This window comes from Ranitomeya imitator, chromosome 10 (assembly GCF_032444005.1).
Source record: "Ranitomeya imitator isolate aRanImi1 chromosome 10, aRanImi1.pri, whole genome shotgun sequence".
Classification (NCBI taxonomy): domain Eukaryota; kingdom Metazoa; phylum Chordata; class Amphibia; order Anura; family Dendrobatidae; genus Ranitomeya; species Ranitomeya imitator.
The window spans coordinates 134,788,165-134,807,699 of NC_091291.1; the positions used below are offsets into that span (position 1 = coordinate 134,788,165).

A 19,535-nucleotide genomic window follows, 5' to 3' on the forward strand; every position below is an offset into this window, starting at 1 on the left:
TCTTACATGCCACCCCACTAGAGGTTGGCGTCCTCGACATACCTTCCCACTCAAATTCATCTTGAGCATATCGCTGAGGCGGTATTCCTGCCGTAGATCGTGTAGTTCTCCTGAGTCCTACATCAACAGGTGCGACCTTAGAGGGAGCTAGAGTCTCTTCCGTGGTCGTGTTAGTGGACGTAAGTGGAGTTGTCTCCTCCTGCGGCTCGATGTCCTGTGATACAGCGTCAGGACCAAGCAGTTGACCTGATGCACTCTCCTCAACAACATCCTCCATATCCCCAACATTCTCATCACCCGAGGCCAGATCGGTCACAGGGGGCAAATAAGCAGGCGCAGGAGTAAGCACACCATCAAACTCAAGATCATTCAGAGCTTCCGCCCCTTGGAACATGGCCTCTGGCTCTAGGGGGGTAGGCGCTGAATCTTCAAACCAGCACCGTTGTAACATGTTACGATGCAAATTACGGGTTGGCCCCCCTGTCCCCACCGGTTCGACCTCGTACACTGGAATCTCAGGGTTCACTTGTTTTTTTATCAGATACGGTATCGCCTCCCATCGGTCACTCAGCTTTCCTGGCCGTCGTTTTGTCCTCACCAACACTCTGTCCCCCGGAGAGAACAGCTCTGTTTGTACAGGTCGCGTGTCCTTATGGACCACCTGTCGAAGGCGGTCGCCAACCACCTGATGCACCACCCTCAACCGCCGCCGATGCTCTCGTACCCACTCGGATGCAGTCCGAAGGGGGGCGGAGGAGGGATCTGGCATGTTCAAATCCTCAATGTCTCGGCCAGGTCTACCAAACATCAACATGTGTGGTGAGTAACCAGTAGTACTGTGCACCCTGTTATTGTAAGCCCACATCAATTCGGGGAGATACTCAGGCCAGCATGTCTGTTGCTGACTCTCTAAGGACCTCAACATTTGCAACAGGGTCCGATTAAAACGCTCACACGCCCCGTTACCCTGAGGGTGGTAAGGCGTTGTTCTCGACTGCTCGATACCATAGAGCTGGTGCAACTCTTTCATCAGCGTCCCCTGAAAGCAGGCCCCTTGATCTGAATGTATTCTCTGCGGACACCCGAACACTTGGAAGAAATGTCGGCACACTGCCTCAGCCGCCGACTTGGCCGTCTGATCTCTTGTCGGCACCGCTACAGCATACTTGGTAAAGTGATCTGTCATCACCAGGCAATAGGAGTACCCTGACGTAGAGTACCCTATCAACACGTAGTCAATCATGAGTAGCTCCAGTGGAGCTGAAGTCTTAATAGACTGTGTGGGAGCCCGCTGTTCAGGGCTTTTGTTGAGCCCACAAATTCGGCACTGCCGACACGCGTCGGCCACCATCCCTCCCAACTCAGGGCAGTAGAGGACTCGCTGCAACCACTGAAGTGTCTTTTCACTTCCAAAATGGGCCCCCTTCTCATGCGCCTCACGAGCGACCACTGGCCCCATCCCCACAGGAATTATCAGTTGGTACCGATGCTGCAGCTCCGATGGCAGGTCCACCTTACGATACAAAAGACCTTGCTCCACACACAATTTATCCCATTGTCGAAGGAGTTTCATTCCTTCCATGGACAACTGAGCCTTGTCCTCTGCACTGGGCCAGGCCTTGTTTTGTACCCAACGGCGCACAAGTGCAATGTCCGGACACTCATCCTGGACTCTTGTCCAATCTGAGGGTGTTTTACCCAGGACACAGGGCATCCCGGTGGCCACCCCACTTGAGTGTACCACACTTTGGAAGATAGGTATCTGCCCCAAAGCTGGAGTTTCAGTATCCTCAAGTTGTTCGTCAACATCTTCCCCGGATGACCCAAGGGGCACCCTTGACAATGCATCTGCATTGCCGTTCTCTCGACCAGAGCGAAATTTAATGCGGTAATTGAACTTGGCCAGTCTGGCGACCCACCGCTGCTCCAACGCCCCCAGTTTTGCATTCTCTAAGTGAGCTAGCGGGTTGTTATCTGTCATGACTAGCACCTCAGCCCCTGTTAGATACTCGGCGAAGCGTTCTGTCATTGCCCACACCAGGGCCAGCAATTCCAGCCGGAATGAGCTGTAGTTAGCCGGATTTCGCTCAGAGTCTCTTAAAGATCTGCTGCCATAAGAAATCACTCGTTCTCGGCCGTCCTGCACCTGTGCTAGTACTGCCCCCAACCCATGAAGACTACCATCGGTATACAACAAAAAAGGGGTGTCAAACCGGGCGTAGGCCAGCAATGGGGCACTCGTTAGGGCGGTTTTCACTCCATCAAATGCCTTTTTCTGTAGGGGCCCCCATGGAATGGGGCGATTTCGAGGACCCAGCGCTGTCCCTCTCAAAAGTTCATTCAAGGGACTCACCACTTGTGAGAATTTAGGCACAAACCGCCGATACTATCCTGCTAGGCCCAGGAAGGCCCGAACTTCTCGCAGGTCACAAGGAGGTGGCCACTCTTGTACCGCCTTAATCTTACTGGCTAAAGGTAGTACCCCGTCCGGGGTCACCAGATGCCCCAAATATTCAATCTGGTTTCGTAACAGTTGACATTTTTTTGGCTTTATTTTCAGGCCGTAGCTCTTGAGCCGCCGGAGAACTTGACGCAGCTTCTCCAGATGATCTTCAAATGAGGTTCCGAACACCACAATGTCGTCTAGATATATCAGGACTGATTCAAAATTTAGATCGCCCAAGCAATGTTCCATCAGGCGTTGGAAGGTTCCTGGGGCGGTAGCGAGGCCAAAGGGCATCCGGTTGAACTCAAAGAGCCCCATTGGCAAGACAAACGCCGTCTTGGCCCGATCTTTTTCAGCCATTGGGACCTGCCAGTACCCGCTTGCCAAATCCAACGTTGAGAAATACTTGGCCCGACCCAGGGCCGACAGGGATTCTTCAATACGGGGTAAAGGATATGCGTCCCGTACGGTGTGGGCATTCAATTTCCGATAGTCCACACAAAATCGGAGTGTCCCATCCTTCTTGCGGACCAAGACTACAGGGGCCGCCCAGGGACTCCGGCTCTCTCGGATCACTTGGTTGTCCAGCATACTGGCCACCATGCTCTTCACCTCTTGATAGAGCGCCGGAGGAATTTGACGATATCTTTCTCTAATGGGTGGAGTATCCCCCGTTGGAATCTCATGCTCAATCGTCTGGGTACACCCGAAGTCCTCTCCATGTCGGGAAAATGTCTCTTGATGTTCCCACAAAACTCTCTCCAACTGCTCCAACTGCACGAGGGTCAGCTTCTCCCGATCCACTCCCATCTGCTCCATGATCACATGAACATTCCATTCCTCCATAGGAGGTTCAGTCCGGCCTACCTCGACCGCGAATGTCCAGGATGACTGTTGGTCTGGTCGCAATTCGAACCCTGCATTTTCCGGCACCTTCTCTGCCGGCACGAACAGTTCAGCCAGTATGGTCCCAGCGGGAATTGCAACAGCTTCATCTAAAACATTGATGCATCGGACCGGCACTCGTCCATTCTTCACAATCGCCAAAGACCGGGCCACATGTACCTTGGCAAATGAGGAACCCTCTCGGGCGGGCTCAAGTAGCACTTCAAGCCCATTCAATCTCTGTGCAGCTCCCACAGGCAGCATTAAGAGTTCCTCTTGTCTGGGTCCCAGCAGGATCGGGGCCCTCGAAGTCACTCGGACCCGGCCCACCCGGCCACCTGGGACCGCACTTTTCAGCAAGTCGCAACTCAGCACTAGACGGTGTAGAATTCTCTGTGTGGGTCGGTGTCTTGTCGCACGGGCCCAGTATCGGGGTCCTTCACTGGCATACATCTGGTGATTCAAATCTCGCAGCACGTTCATTCCGAGCGTCACTTCCATCCCTCTTCTAGGGGGGTGATCCACCAGTACTACCCCTTTCTGCCCCAGCTCTTGACCAAACATTTTTAGTTGCATCCACACGATCCCTTTGACTGACAATTGACCATTATTTGCGGCGGTCAGTCGTATCACTCGGCCATCCTCTGGAATCACTAGTCGACTGAAGTATCTCTCATATACTTCTAGAGGCATTATAGTACATTCGGATCCCGTGTCAACCAAGCACCTCATCTTCCGCCCTTCAAACTCTGCTTCTATCACTGGACTACATGCAAACAAATCTTGTTCATTCCGTCGAGGGCTTTGTGTGGGTGGGGCCGCTGCTGCTTGCCCTCTCATGGCAGCGGCCGGAAGTTTAAAGCCGGCGACGGGGTTTCTGGGGCTGTAAGCGCCCGGCAGTAACGCGAGATGTGTCCCTGGCGGCCACACTTCCAGCAGGTGATTGTTCCTCGTGGGCGAGGGCTTGACTCATTCTGATAGGACGACCTGGCCATTTGCGGGGTCACCGTTCCAGGGGGTGGGGCAGGAGGTTCCCGTGAGGTGGTAGAGGCGGGATCAACTGTCAGTTGAGACAATTTCAGCTTCAACTCCTTCACCTCAGCACGCAAAGCTTGTACCACGCTTACAAGCCCCTCTCCCCCGACCCTGATGACACACCTTCCTCCAGCTGGGCACTGTTCACTGACCCTTCGGGAACATAGGCTGATTTCTCTTCCCTTTCCACTGCAGCTCGGTAAATCTGCCAGAAAGATAACTCTGGTGCAACCCGGGCCATTTCCAACAGCTTGTCCCGGAGAAGTCTATGGGCTAAACCGGTGATGAATTGGTCCCGGAGCAAGCGGTCTACCTCCCGGAACGCCCCCATGGCCCCCGGGTCTAGTCGCTGCATCTCATTCAACATCTCTTGCAAAATATTAGAGTACTGCATCAGGGACTCACACTCTCTCTGGGGACGATTAAAGAATAGGGACCGAAGCTGGGCCACACGCGCTCGGCCCCCCAAACTCCCCTCTAACAGTTCCAAAATCTTTTCTAATGTATCCCTCTCTGATTCTGGGCGCACCATCACCATATGCCTAATATCACCCTCCAGTGCATTTAATGCCAGCTCAGCGCGTAATGCGGGGGTCAAATTACACATGCGCAGAATACTCCGGATTCTCTCAGCCCAATCTTGCAACGCCATATTGCGCCCATCGTATTTCGGCATGTGCTGAAGTAAAGCTCCTACAGGCACATACCCTCCCGGAGTCGCCGCGGCTGCCAGGGGAACCCCAACCCCCGAGGAGGATGCGGATACAGCGGGGTCATTTCCACCCTCGCCCTCGTCCATGACAAACACTGGATCCTGCCGACTACGCCAAAAATGTAATGACCAGAGGTCCGAATAAGATCCAGTGAGTCACAAACCAAGACCAAGGCAGAAATCTCCAAAGGTATTTACTCAAAGGCAAATTAATCAAGGTAATATGGAGAATATTAAGGCAGATGCACCCCAAAGATACACTAATTCAGCAGCAGCTGAAATCACTGTGCCACTCAAAGGTCTCCTGAGAACTGTGTACTACAACAGACTAGTAAGAAATTTACCTAACAGGCAACTAACAACAGGAACAAGTGTAAATTGAATGTAGTGTTATTAAGGGAGCCCCTGGAATGGCACATTGAGTATAACTTACACAACTCTAATATAAGATACACCTCTAAAGTAACAATTTAACACTCTGAGCAGAGATACCCGGGTATCTATAACTATGGTACCGTATCCTGAGATGGATTTCCTCTCAGGCAGGAATCCGCAGAGGCTGTAGCCAGTCCATATCTTCAGCGCCAATAAGTTACAGCAAGCTCCTCTTGTCTTGTCGGCCGATGCCGAGCCCAAACGCCGGGGACTTAGTTAGTGGTCTCACGATGTTGTCTCTGCTTCTGTAGCTCCTAGGAATGCTTCCACGACAATCCGTCCGTCTCTGTATCAGCAGTCTGTCCAGACTTGTTCCTCCACTCAATGCACAGGGAATCCACAGACTTCCAAATTCGTACTGGGTTCTTAGCAAAGTCTCCGTCTTTTCTTAGATAAAGGGTTAGCTCGTCTCCAGGAAACGTTAGCAACACAAGTCTCTCACAGAGTTAAACAAAAGGTTAGCTCTTCTCCAGGGGAACGTTAGCAACAAAAAGTCTCTCAAAAGCTTCTTTTCCTCCAAAAACACTTGCAGTAAATCCACACAGTCTCTTTTTAAGATCTCACAGCAGCTTCTCCTTTTCTTCACGCCTTTTCTCTCTCAGCTCTCACTTCCTACTTTCACTTTACACTCGAGACACTAGACCCCACCCCGCAGCACACACTGTCTCTGGGAGGTCTGTCCTCTGCTGCAACAGGCAAAAACCACAGGGTCCTAGTGCCCTCTCAGTGGGACTACAGTTCACCCTCTTACAATATTACATTTGAGGATTGTACCTTCGCTCAGTAATGATCTCTGCCTGCCTGGCACGGTGGTGTGATCTCCTGGAGCACAGCACTCTAGGGTCTATCATCCATATCAGCAACAGGTTGAGGATCATTTGGCCCAACCACTATCTGTACAGAGCACGTCCACTTTTAATTACATGCTATTGTTTATTATATTTATACAAGTAGGATGGGTCACCTGTGGGGTCAAACAGAAAATTTGTGAATGTATCTCATGCAGGATCTTATTAAAATGTTGCAAGACAAAGACAGATTGTGCTGCAGCTTTCTAGTGTTTTATCTCACTCCAGAGCTGGATTCACTGCTACATTGCTCAGTTCTGCTGTATAATGTTCTCCATTCTGCTGCTTCTGAACATGAGCCACATAGAGACAGGAGAGCAGGAATCCCTCATGTCTCTGTATGCGCTGTGTAAAGGAAAAATGTTGGGAGACAAAGATAGATTGTGCTGCAGCTTTCTAGTGTTTTAGCTCACTCCAGAGCTGGATTCACTGCTACATTACTCAGTTCTGCTGTATAATGTTCTCCATTCTGCTGCTTCTGAACATGAGCCACATAGAGACAGGCGAGCAGGAATCCCTCATGTCTCTGTATGCGCTGTGTATAGGAAAAATGTTGGGAGACAAAGACAGATTGTGCTGCAGCTTTCTAGTGTTTTATCTCACTCTAGAGCTGGATTCACAGCTGCACTGTTCAGTTTTGCTGTATACTGTCCTCCATTCTGCTGCTTCTGAACATGAGCCACACAGAGACAGAAGAGCAGGAATCCCACATGTCTCTGTATGCGCTGTGTATAGGAAAAATGTTGGGAGACAAAGACAGATTATGCTGCAGCTTTCTAGTGTTTTATCTCACTCCAGAGCTGGATTCACAGCTGCACTGTTCAGTTTTGCTGTATACTGTCCTCCATTCTGCTGCTTCTGAACATGAGCTACATAGAGACAGGAGAACAGGAATCCCTCATGTCTCTGTGTGCGCTGTGTACCGGACACATAATAGCAGCTATTCTCCACCCACTAGCTCAGAGACAACTAAAAATTAACAAATGAGCCAGCAGAGGTGAAAACAAGAGAAAAATGCAGCATACAAATCATATAATGGCCAGAAATAGTGTTATTCCTTATATTCACAAACAATATGTTATTCTGAAAACTCACCAGAAACTACAGGTACAGTCCTCTAATAAAGCGAAGACCTTGCAGTTAGTAAGTTCCAACACATTTTAAGATGTGTATATAGTTTGTTGTACTTAAAGGGAACCTGTCAGTTTCTCCAGGCCCCTCGAATAGCTTCTCCAGGCCCCCCAAACAGCCACTATGTATTTATTACAACCACTTTTTTTTTTGATTATTCCCTTCACGACATGGCCATTTTTTGTTATTTAGTTTTTTCTTTTTTTCCCTCCCCTTCTTCCAAGATCCATAACTTTATACTTCCATCAATACAGCCATGTATGGGCTTATTTTTTTGTGGGATGAGTTGTACTTTTGAATGGGACCATTGATTTTACCATATAGTGTACTGAAAAGCAGGAAAAAAATTCCAAGTGCGGTGAAACTGAAAGAAAAAGAAGAACTGCAATTTCACATTAGTTTTTTTTTTTTTTAATCATTTACCATGTTTCTTATATGGTAAAAGTGACCTGGCGATATGATTCTCCAAGTCAGTATGATGACACAAATACTAAACATGTATATGGTAATTTATTTTTTATTTAAGTGGTGAAAAAAAAAAATCTGAAATTTGTATGAAAAAAAAGTTTTTGGGTTTGTCGGCATTTTCCGAGACCGGTACGATTATCATTTTTCGGGATCTGGTGCTGTGTGACAGGGGGATTTAACTGGTTAACAGCTGATCCACCCCGGCTTCATCAGTGCACTACATATGCCCAGAGAGGCGACGGTGATGTAGGACACAGCCGGCTACGAGAGTCTCCGCTACTGGTGATAGAGGAGGCCGGCGGATGGAAGGAGGGAGGTCAGTAGATCCCATGGGGTAAGGACAAAGTATAGTACAGTTTGGCTATGTAACATGTCAGACTCATGGGGTAAGTGCTCAAAGTATATGAGAATGTTACAAGCAGAGATCTCCCCGGGGAATTCATGCGCAAAGTATTAGAGAAAGTTTAAAACTTTTTCATTACTTGGTTAATATGATTTTTTCACTGAGCACAGACACCTCTGTAAAGACAGCTGCAATATCACAGTATGTACGAGGGCTCTGCCATGTGCCAAACTCAAGGAGTGAGAAATCAGATCACATGATGATTAGTAATGAAGTTATTAGATCCGCGGGCAGTCACCGGGATAATTATAGAAAAGGTGGAATCAAAGGGGAAAACCAAAGAGTCATTTACTGGAATAACAGACACGTTATAAGAAGATGAAAGTAAATTCTTTTTTTTTTTGGATATTAAAAAAAGCTAAAAGTCAAAATTAGCACCACTGCTCTATTCAATGTCTTTCGGACTGTCGAAGATAGTTGAGTTATACCTGAGAGTCCCATAAGCAAGTAATGGGTCTGTGGAATTCCGCTTCACCTTCATGGGTGATTTCAGAGCTCCATTATCAGTATCAGTCGGTGTCCCAGCACTCGGACCCCCAGCGATCAGTAACTTATCCTTGCGGATGGTTTGTCGGCCAACAATTGGATTACTGATTGGAGCTGCCAAGAATATCAGCATTCGTAACGAAAGACTGAAAATAGCAGTGGTGACCAAAAACTTTGTATAAATTATAAAAATTAGCCATTCCTTACGATGTATCAAAAATTACGTCTCTAAAAAGGTTCAGAACCCCCAACCCTCACACATAACATTGGTCTATGTACAGTCAGACATTTGTGAATATTTGCTCAATAACTACAGTATGAGAATAATTTACCTAATGGGGGTACAGATGTGCATCCAAAAGTGTGAGCATACCACCGGTGCACATATGGGAAATGGTCCTCTCCCTCCTGAATCCTGGCACACTGGACTGTTTCTCCTGGGAGCACAGCATTCATGTGTTCGGTCTGAGTCCTAGGTCTTTGATGCAGCGGGTCAAGACTCTATCAAATCTCTGTTGCACCCTATATCGCTCTCCACTGACCTATAACATCCCCATATTGAGTCGCCCCCTGTCTTATCCCTAAATATCAGAATGCGTCTAAAGGAGACAAAAAGCTAGTGGGAACCTCCAGGGTCTGGGTACTAAAACTTCCCGGAAGCTTCAGAAAAACTCATTTGGAACGCATCATGCAAATGCAGCCTCATGGGTTTTTGATGCATATTTAATGCAGTGTTTTAATAAGTTTTTTTTAGTGCAGAAATCCTGGGGGTTCTGAACTTTAAAATACAATTGAAAAATTGAATCCACAGCAAGGAGCAGAGCAAGCTTGGCGGAGGCAATGGGAAAAATCATTGTGGTGCAAATCGAAGTGCTAGTAAATTCTGTTTCGTATGTTCTCAGGACTTTCCAGACCCAAGAACATAATAAATGGAGGGCTTAAAAAAAAAAAAAAAAAAAAAATATTATACTCACCTTGCCCCTTCACCTGTAATGGCTTCAACGTTCCCCAGCGGGTCCTCCACTGGCTCGCTTTCTCCATCCAAGTCCTGTCTTCTCTTCGCTTCCATCTTCAATATCAGAAACACACAAAACACACCCAGATGACATTTGCCTTTGTACAGTGAGACATTTGTGAATACTTGTCCCTTAATGGCCGTACAAGAATGACCTGCCTAATGGTGGTGTAGAAGCACATCTAAAAGTGTAAGTGAACATGTGGAAAATGGTTCAATCCCACCCAAATACTGGACAGATTCTACTGGGAGCACGGCATTCATTTGGGCTTTCTGTTTCTTAGGTCTTTAATGTAGCGCGTCAGGACTCTATCTAATCTCTGCTGCACCCTATGTTGCTCTCCGCTGACCCTTAAAAGCCCCATATTGACTCCTCCCTGACTAATCCCTCAATGCTCCTAAAAGGGACATAGAACTAGGGTGCTGATGACCTGGCCTCACACTTTACAGAGAAAATAGAGAATATCCGTCAGGAAATTTGCTCCCCACCACCATGTGCATCACTCCTCATATCTCCTCTGGCTCATTCTACACATTTGATCCAGTCACAGAAGAAGAAGTCTCCAAGCTCCTCTCTTCTTCTTGTCCGACTACATGCACTACTGACCCTATTCCCGCACATCTCCTCTAGTCTCTCTCTCCTGTCGTCACTACTCACCTAACTAAAATCTTCAATCTCTCCCTCTCCTCTGGTATTTTTCCTTCCTTCAAACACTATCATTACTCCATTATTAAAAGAATCTTCTTTCAACCCATCCTGCACAAATAACTACAGACCAATCTCCCCTTCATCTCTAAACTATTGGAGTGCCTGGACTACTCCCGCCTTACCCGTTACCTCTCCACTCACTCTCTCCTGGATGCATCACAGTCCGGCTTCCGCCCCCTACATTCTTCAGAAACTGCACTTATAAAAGTGACCAATGACCTTCTGACAGCGAAGTGTAATGGTGACCACTCTCTGCTCATTCTTCTTGACCTCTCTGCAGCTTTAAACACTGTTGACTACCATCTCCTACTCTCTAGGCTCCAGTCAATAGGCATTAAGGACAGACACTGCCCTCTCCTGGTTCTCTTCCTATCTTTCTGACCGCTCCTTCGGTTTTTCGTTCGCTGACTCCACTTCTCCTCTTCCTCTCACTATTGGGGTCCCTCAGGGCTCAGTTCTTGGCCCCCTTCCCTTCTCTCTCTACACTGCCCCAGTTGGACAGACCATCAGCAGATTTGGCTTTCAGTACCATCTTTATGCTGATGACACACAACTATACACGTCATCCCCTGACCTTACCCCAGCTGTACTACAGAACGCCACTGACTGTCTGTCCGCAGTCTCCAACATCATGTCTGCTCTCTGTCTGAAACTCAACCTTTCCAAAACTGAACTTCTTCTGCTCCCACCATCTACTGACCTCCCTAAAGCTGACATCTCCCTCTCCATGGGTGGCACCATAATAACGCCCCGGCAGCAGGCTCGCTGTCTGGCTGTTATGTTTGACATCAATCTTCCTACACCTCCCATATACAATCTCTTGTCCTCTCTTGTTGCTTGCACATAAAGAACATCTCTAGAATCCGCCCTTTTCTCACCATGGAAAGAACAAAAACCCTCACTGTTGCCCTGATCCACTCCCGCCTGGACTACTGCAACGCTCTATTAATTGGCCTCACCCTCATTCGACTTTCTCCTTTCCAGTCCATCCTTAATGCAGAAGCCAGGGTCGTCCATCTGGCTTATCGGTATTTGGACGCGTCCGACTTTTTGCCAGTCATTGCACTGTCTGCCCATTCATTACAGGATCCAATTTATTCCTCAACCATGAATCTGCAAAAACCCTAGTCCATGCCCTCATCATCTCTCGCCTTGACTACTGCAACCTCCTGCTCTGTGGCCTCCCCGCTAACACTCTCTCACCCCTCCAATCTATTCTAAACTCTGCTGCCCGACTAATCCACCTGTCCCCCCGCTATTCCCCGGCCTCTCCCCTCTGTCAATCCCTTCACTGGCTCCCCATTGCCCAGAGACTCCACTACAAAACCCTAACCATGACGTACAAAGCCATCCACAACCTGTCTCCTCCATACATCTGTGACCTCGTCTCCCGGTACTTACCTACCCGCAACCTCCGATCCTCACAAGATCTCCTACTCTACTCCCCTCTTATCTCCTCTTCCCACAATCGTATACAAGATTTCTCTCGCGTATCACCCCTACTCTGGAACTCTCTACCACAACACATCAGACTCTCGCCTACCATTGAAACCTTCAAAAAGAACCTGAAGACCCACCTCTTCAGACAAGCCTACAACCTGCAGCTACCACCGATCGACCAAACCGCTGCATGACCATCTCTACCCTCACCTACTGTATTCTCACCCATCCCTTGTAGATTGTGAGCCCTCGCGGGCAGGGTCCTCATTCCTCCTGTACCAGTTATGACTTGTATTGTTTAAGATTATTGTACTTGTTTTCATTATGTATACCCCTCCTCACATGTAAAGCACCATGTAATAAATGGCACTATAACAATAAATAATAATAATAATAATAATACTGCTTGTTCTCACCCACAAAATTCTCCACAGTGCGGCGCCCCCCTACATCTCCTCCCTCATTTCTGTTTATTGACATATCTGCTTGCAATGCTTTTAGAGCGACTTTCGACTAACATCTGCACTAATCTGTACCTCCCACTCCCGGATCCAAGACTTCCCAAGAAATCAGGACTAGCCACATTTTTTACAGTTTTAGGCGCTCCCTAAAAACATATCTGTTTAGAGCGGCCTATCACGTTCCCTGATGGAAGTCCTTTTGTATATAACCCATTCACTTTCTCTGAACATAATTCTCCATCAAACTCCACTGCACCCAACAGCACCACAAACACTGGCTGGTGACTAGCTCATGCAGCCTTTATCTATCCCCATTCCGTCAAGATGGCTGGACCATCATTGTAAATAAGGCCCTGTACTTTTTGTCTGCCCCACCTCACTGTATATTGTAAGCTTTTACGGGCAGGGTCGTCATTATTTTGCTTTGATTATTGTATTGTTACTTATGACTTTTATATGAACTGCTGAATTGTATATGTTGGCGCTATATAAATAAAGATTATTATTAGATTATTGTTAGGGGGTTCCTCTAGGGTCTGGGGATTGAGATATCCTGGATGCTTCAGGGTTTTACCATGTTCATCATTCTGTGTTAATAATAACCTCAGCTGTGATATTTTCATCTCTCAAACATGAAACGAAAGTAAAACTCGACCCACCCTGGATCATATGAGACCCTTCCTATAAAAGCAGATTCCCCAGCCCTGGTCCTCAAAACCTCTGAGCAGCAGCCGGTGACAGCGGCACGGTCCTTACTGAACGGTAAGTGTTTTTGATACAGGATATGTGCAGATTATAATCTATATTATTACATATCGGGTCGGGTATCCAGCACTTGATAGACACTTCAGGGATATAAAATTTAACCCCTTGAGTAAGAGTTACGGCGCAGGCATGCTTGGCTTCCAATAGCACTGGGTCACTAGTGGTTATTGTTGATGTGACTAAAGACAGAAGCAGACGGACTAATTCTGTGTGTACAGGGAGATGATACCTTCTGCTCAGATTCTACCAAATGCAGCAAGGATGACTGAGCAGCAAAGCATTAGAAATTAACATTTTCTTTACGGTAAAGTTAATTTTTACCTATTACTTTTGAGCTCCTGAAATTAGAATAATGGCTGCAATTCCTAAAAGTTTCACACGATATTTTTGTTCAACTCTTTTAATTAAACGTGAAAGTCTGCACTTCAGTTGCATCTCAGTTGTTTCATTTTAAATCCAAAATAGCGGCCTGCAGAGCTGAAGTCATGAAGATTCAGCCACTGTCCAAATAGTTCTGGACTTAGCTGTATATGGCAATGTTTACCATTGTTTTAAAAAGAAGCCAATTTTGCCCAACTTGAAGTGCAACTCTATCTAGAAATGCATTTGCATTGTTGGTTCTTTTATAAAGCTCTTTGCTGTACAGTACATCTAAGAATTGTTCCTCCTGATCTCTGCTTGTATGGCACACACAGCTACATGATCCCCTGGAGCACAGCAGGGTCTATCATCCATATTTAGTGAGAGAATGGGCATCCTTTGGCCCAACCACCATATATAGAGAACATGTATGCATCTGTAAGGGAGGGTGATGCCATGCTTGGAAGCGAGGAAGGATCCCATTAACAGATAACCAGTGCATGCAGCACTGTTCTGACTCAAGGCCAGAAGGGGGAGCTCAAAACCCTGATTCAGGGGAACTTCTCTATATATTCTGGCTGGAGGAGGAGTTAATCAGTCAGTCTGTCAGAGGGACAGAGGAGAGAGGAAGCAGACAGAGAGAGTCAGAGAGAGGAAAGCTGGGACCGTGCAGATAAGTGGATCTGCAGCTCCTGGACGGAGGAAAGAGAAACAGAGCAGTCTGTAGGAGACAGAAAGGGGAAGAAAAGCAAAGGAGAGTGAGGAGCTGGAGAGAAGCTGCGACTGAGCTTCCCCCACGCTGAAGTGCAGGATCTGGTGGCCGGAAGACTGAGGCTGTGTGGGACTGTATGCCCCACAGCAGAAACCGGCGGACAGCTGTTTGCAAGTCGCCTGTCCACCATTAACACCCGAAGGCACAGCAGCACATAGAGCCTGGAGTCATCTGAGAGACACCTGTAAAAAGGCTCTAGTTGCCTGCCATGCAGGTAGTGCGCTACCAAAATGGATAAAGAGAAAGTGAGGACCTTGTGTGCGGCCCAAGGCAGCAAGGGACTACAACACAGCACGTAGTGGAAGGCTTCCAACCCTACCTGGCTAGGGGGATTCCCGAATCGCTTCCAAGCAAGCCAGACAACCACCAGCATCCGTATCCTGGACTATGGCTGCCTTACACCAGTAAAAAGGTAAAGAGACTGCAACTTTGTGTCCTCTGGTTCTTTCTACACCACCTACCACCTGGCCCTGCTACAATGGGAGCCCTGGGGATCCAGCTTCACCTGTGGGAAGCCATACCATCCCTGCTGCTGTACCATCATTCCCCATTGGACCCCTTTAAGCAGCGTTGGTCATCCCTGACCGAATACTACAGGTGGCGTCACAAACAAATAACTTTCATAAACTTTAATTCCTTTTTAACTTGGACGCCCAGGGCCACGGACTGGGTCACTGCCACTGTGACAACCCTTTAAGAACCGGCCCGATTCCGAGTACCCCACGGTCCTGGCAGGCTCTCTGCATCCACATTTAGTGATATGGCATTATTTGAACACATAGGACAGTTAATTAGTATGGTGAAGTAAAATATTTGTGAATGTAGAGGCTGCTGTAGCAGAAATGTTGGGAGACACAGGGATTGTGTTGTCTTTTTCTAATAAATCTTTTTCTCATACCAGGGTTGGATTCACTGCTGCACTGCTCAGTACTGCTGTATAATGTCCTCCATGCTGTTGCTGCTTTCTAACATGTTGAACATGGAGGCAGGAAAGCAGGAATCCCTCATGTCTGTGTGTGCTGCAGTCTCTACCCACTAGCTCAGATACAACTGGAATATAGAGATATAATCTGCAGGGGGGAAACTGGTGAAAAATGTAGGATACAAGCCATATAGGTATTAGAGCCGGCTGTAAGTCAATGCGTGGGCGCAGTTACAGTCACTGTTCTCTATACACCGAACAGTGACTGAAACTGTACTGACACCGCCTGTATGACTGAATACTGTCGGGGGAATAAAGTTACTTTTCTCCTGCCTCTCCGTGCAGTGGACACATGATGGTATAAAGCTAGGATATATTACCATTGCAAAGGGTTGTTTCAGCTTCTTACGCGTAAATAGGTAAAATTGCAATGTGCTTATACAAGCAAGTTCTCAAATAAATTAAATAGTTCACTGCTCTTTGCCCAGGTTACCGGCTACCACTGCAGTCTGTAAGTTGTCACTGCTTCATTGGAATGGATCATTTCAGAACTCCATTACCAGTGCCGGACTGCATTCCAGCACTCAGACACCCAGCGATCAGCAAGTTATCCTTTTGATAAATTGATGGTCCACCGACCATATCAGTTGTCTTTGGCGACCAAAGGGTAACCTTTTTCTCTAGGTTTCTCATACTTCATATGACAGCTATGGCAAAGCTCCTCAGAGGGAACAAAGTGCCCCCATTTTGCCCCCTAGAAAGTAATAATGCCCTCTGTGTGCCCCTTTGACAGTCATAATAATCTGAGTTCCCCTATAAAAATAAGTGCCCACTTAACATCTAATAATGTCTCCAGTCTCCCCCTGTTCAGCCCCTCTATGCACAGTATGATGTTCTCTTATACATAGTAAAATGCTCCCTCACTGTATAGTACCACCCACATAGTATACTGACCCCTTAGCACCCTTCAAACTGTTTGATGGCTTCAACAATCTATGATGGCCCCCACACTGTACAGAGACCCACATTATGCTTTGCACTTTATGATGACCCCCTCACTGTAAGCCCCACACTGTACAATGGCCCCCTAAATAGCCTCCATATAGTATAACACACCAGGTAGTCCTCAATATAGTATAATGGACTCCCCATAGACAGACTCTATATAGTGTAATGCACCCCCATAGGCAGACTCTATATAGTATAATGCACACCCCGTAGGCAGACTCTATATAGTATAATGCACACCCCGTAGGCAGACTCTATATAGTATAATGCACACCCCGTAGGCAGGCTCTATATAGTATAATGCACACCCCGTAGGCAGACTCTATATAGTATAAAGCACACCCCGTAGGCAGACTCTATATAGTATAATGCACACCCCGTAGGCAGACTCTATATAGTATAATGCACACCCCGTAGGCAGACTCTATATAGTATAATGCACACCCCGTAGGCAGACTCTATATAGTATAAAGCACTCCCCATTAAAAAAAATGCAATACTCACGTCTCCTCCTTGTTCCCCCGATGCTCTGAGCACAGCTCACCACCTCAGGACAGCAGGTGTCAACTAATGACGCTGAAAGTGGGAATGATGGGAGAAGGAGCATAACGCTTCCTGTCTCATCAGTGCTTTCAACTGTATAGGCCTTCAGCCGATACAGTTGAACTTACAATAAAAGGGGGGACCCAGTGCTGACACCAAGCCCCCCTTCTGCTCAAGGGTCTGGGTCTCATAGCGGCTGGGTGGCAGACCAGGGAAATCGAGTCTCCCTGCTCTGCCGCAGAGTGTAACTGTTTGGGCATGGTGTGCACGCCCATACAATTAACAGTAGCATAGCCCCAGGTGGGCCTCAGAGCGCAGTGACAGGGGCAACAGCCCCCTCTACCTCTACCCCCCAGTAGCTACACTAATGGATAAATATATTTGATTTTAATTTCAGACCAGAATTTAGTACAAAATAGTGGGTTGTACGCTAGGAGAAAGATGAGGAAATGTACACAACTGAATAACCAAGCAACAGTGTTTAGATAAACAGTCCAAATGCCTCCTCAAACAACCAACCCCTCCAGCTCATGAGCCAGTCAGCAAAAAGCTAACACTGGCATCCTTGATAGCCAGAGACAAGTATGTATAGGAGATGGGAGTGGCCAACACTGAACAGCTGAAATAATCAAAGCTGGAAAGCTCCAGCAGCTCTCAACTGCACTGCTAAATATGATGGTGAGGTGTTTCTAATCAGTGCAGGAGTGCGGGAAATCAGATGACGCGGTCTTCTGGCTCATCTCTGTTGCAATAAACCTGTGAGATCTCCAACCAGTATTCCAAAATGTGTTTACATGATGGGGTATGAGTAGGTGTTAGAAGAAAGCACAACAATGCCGTCTGTTCTAAGAAGGCTTCTGTTTTGCCATTTCATCCCTCTTAGTAATCTTCACCTTTATCCTGCTATCTAACTTCAATAAATGCAAATATAAATTAATTACGCTTTAGCTAGGCACAGTAATGAATGTAAGGGCTATGGACACTCCAGTAATATTTCGAGCATGCGCAGAGAAATGAGAAGTTGTGGTCCCAGCTTCATGTTTGCTTCTCCTTCAGTCAATATATGGTAATCTTTTTCTTTTCTTTTTTTTAGATAAACCATTCTACAGTGCTGTCCTCTATTACCTATTTTTACGATGGATCCATGTAACACTTGGCAAGAAGAGTGTTTACCAACATTTCAGGAAATCTCCCTGCAGAGCAGTGAACATCCAACAGATAACAAGAGCTATACGATGTATCATGGAACCACCTACCATGCAACCAAGAAGATCATCAGGAATGGATTCATGGCATCCCCCGATGGCATGCTAGGCAAAGGGGTCTATGTGAGCCGAGAGATAAACAAGGCTAAGAGATACCAGAAAAGTTAAAGTTGAGGGTGAATGTTGGCAAAGTAAAAAAAATTGAATGAATGAAGCGTTTACTCAACGATTACCGCTGCTGACAACGGCTGTATACTACTCGGCACAAGAATAAAACATGGAAAAGTGATGACTTCACCCTAGCCTTCAATCAAATGTAACTTTATATTTTTAAAATCAAGTAAAATCAATGATTTGAGCTAATCTCCATCTTTTAAGGCAAATCATTTCACATAATAAAAAACAGTATAAAAATTAGTTTTCTAATTGTTTTTTTTCCTTCATAAATTCTGTAATCTAGACACCTTTGTTATATAGTATAAGGACAACTATACAAGCATAATCTCTAATAGAGGGCATTAAAGGGGTAGTCCAGGCAATGATACTGAAGACCTCTTGGCACCCCTACTGAACAGGTATTATACCTGCAGATGCCGCAAGTATACAGTATATGCAGCTGGAACACCCTATTATGGAGTGGTGGCTCTTTGGTACGGCACCTTAGCTCCTATTGAAGTTAACGTACTGAGCTACAGTACTCAATGATGCCCGCGACACAATGTACAGTACTGTAGTATTCTAGCTTCATATACTGTTTGCTCCAGAGATCTCACCATTTCTATTGGTCAAATTTCTGTTGCGGAGACGCCCGCTCATAAACTCGTGCCGCGTGTTAATTTCCGCAGGTGCACATACACGCATGGTCGACATGGGATTTGTAGAAATCCCATCCACTATGCTGTAACATCGGGCCGCTGCAGCTTTTACGGCGGAATATATCCGCAACGTCAAAACTGCAGCAATTCCTGATCGTGGGAACGTACCCTAAGAGGTAGAAAAGAGAAAGCAGCGGACGAGGACAAATAGCTCAAATGGATAAAAAATAATAAATAATAAAAATAATATAATAATAATAAAAATGACACTAATATATATTACTACCCAAATGAGGAAATATGTAAATATATCTAATCCGTAAAAGAAGTCTGCTACTAAAAAATGAATGGCATACCATTCGGTAAAGACAACAACAAAAGCCCTATGTATGGAAGTAAAACCGTAAATGACTTAAAAAGATAACCAAATGAAAAACCCAAGATAGTAATAGAAAACACAAGTATAATAAGGTAAAATGCCTTTATTATAAAAAATACACATATATATTTGGTTTATTATACATCCTTTCCTCTAGTTACAGGCACAGTACGACTGTTGCCATTTATTGCCCAGTGTGTATTTTTTATAATAAAGGCATTTTACCTTATTATACTTGTGTTTTCTATTACTATCTTGGGTTTTTCATTTGGTTATCTTTTTAAGTCATTTA

At 46.3% G+C, this 19,535-nt stretch overlaps 1 protein-coding gene across 1 annotated transcript in view; it reads left to right on the forward strand.

The window, feature by feature from the left end:
* The first annotated feature begins 13,113 nt into the window (after positions 1-13,113).
* LOC138652258 (uncharacterized) overlaps positions 13,114-19,535 on the forward strand; it is a 114,341-nt gene continuing 107,919 nt past the window's right edge. The window contains exons 1-2 of the mRNA XM_069743025.1: positions 13,114-13,236; positions 17,938-18,158. Coding sequence (XP_069599126.1) covers positions 17,981-18,158 — 178 coding nt within the window. The 5' untranslated portion in view covers positions 13,114-13,236; positions 17,938-17,980. The remainder of the gene's footprint in view (positions 13,237-17,937; positions 18,159-19,535) is intronic.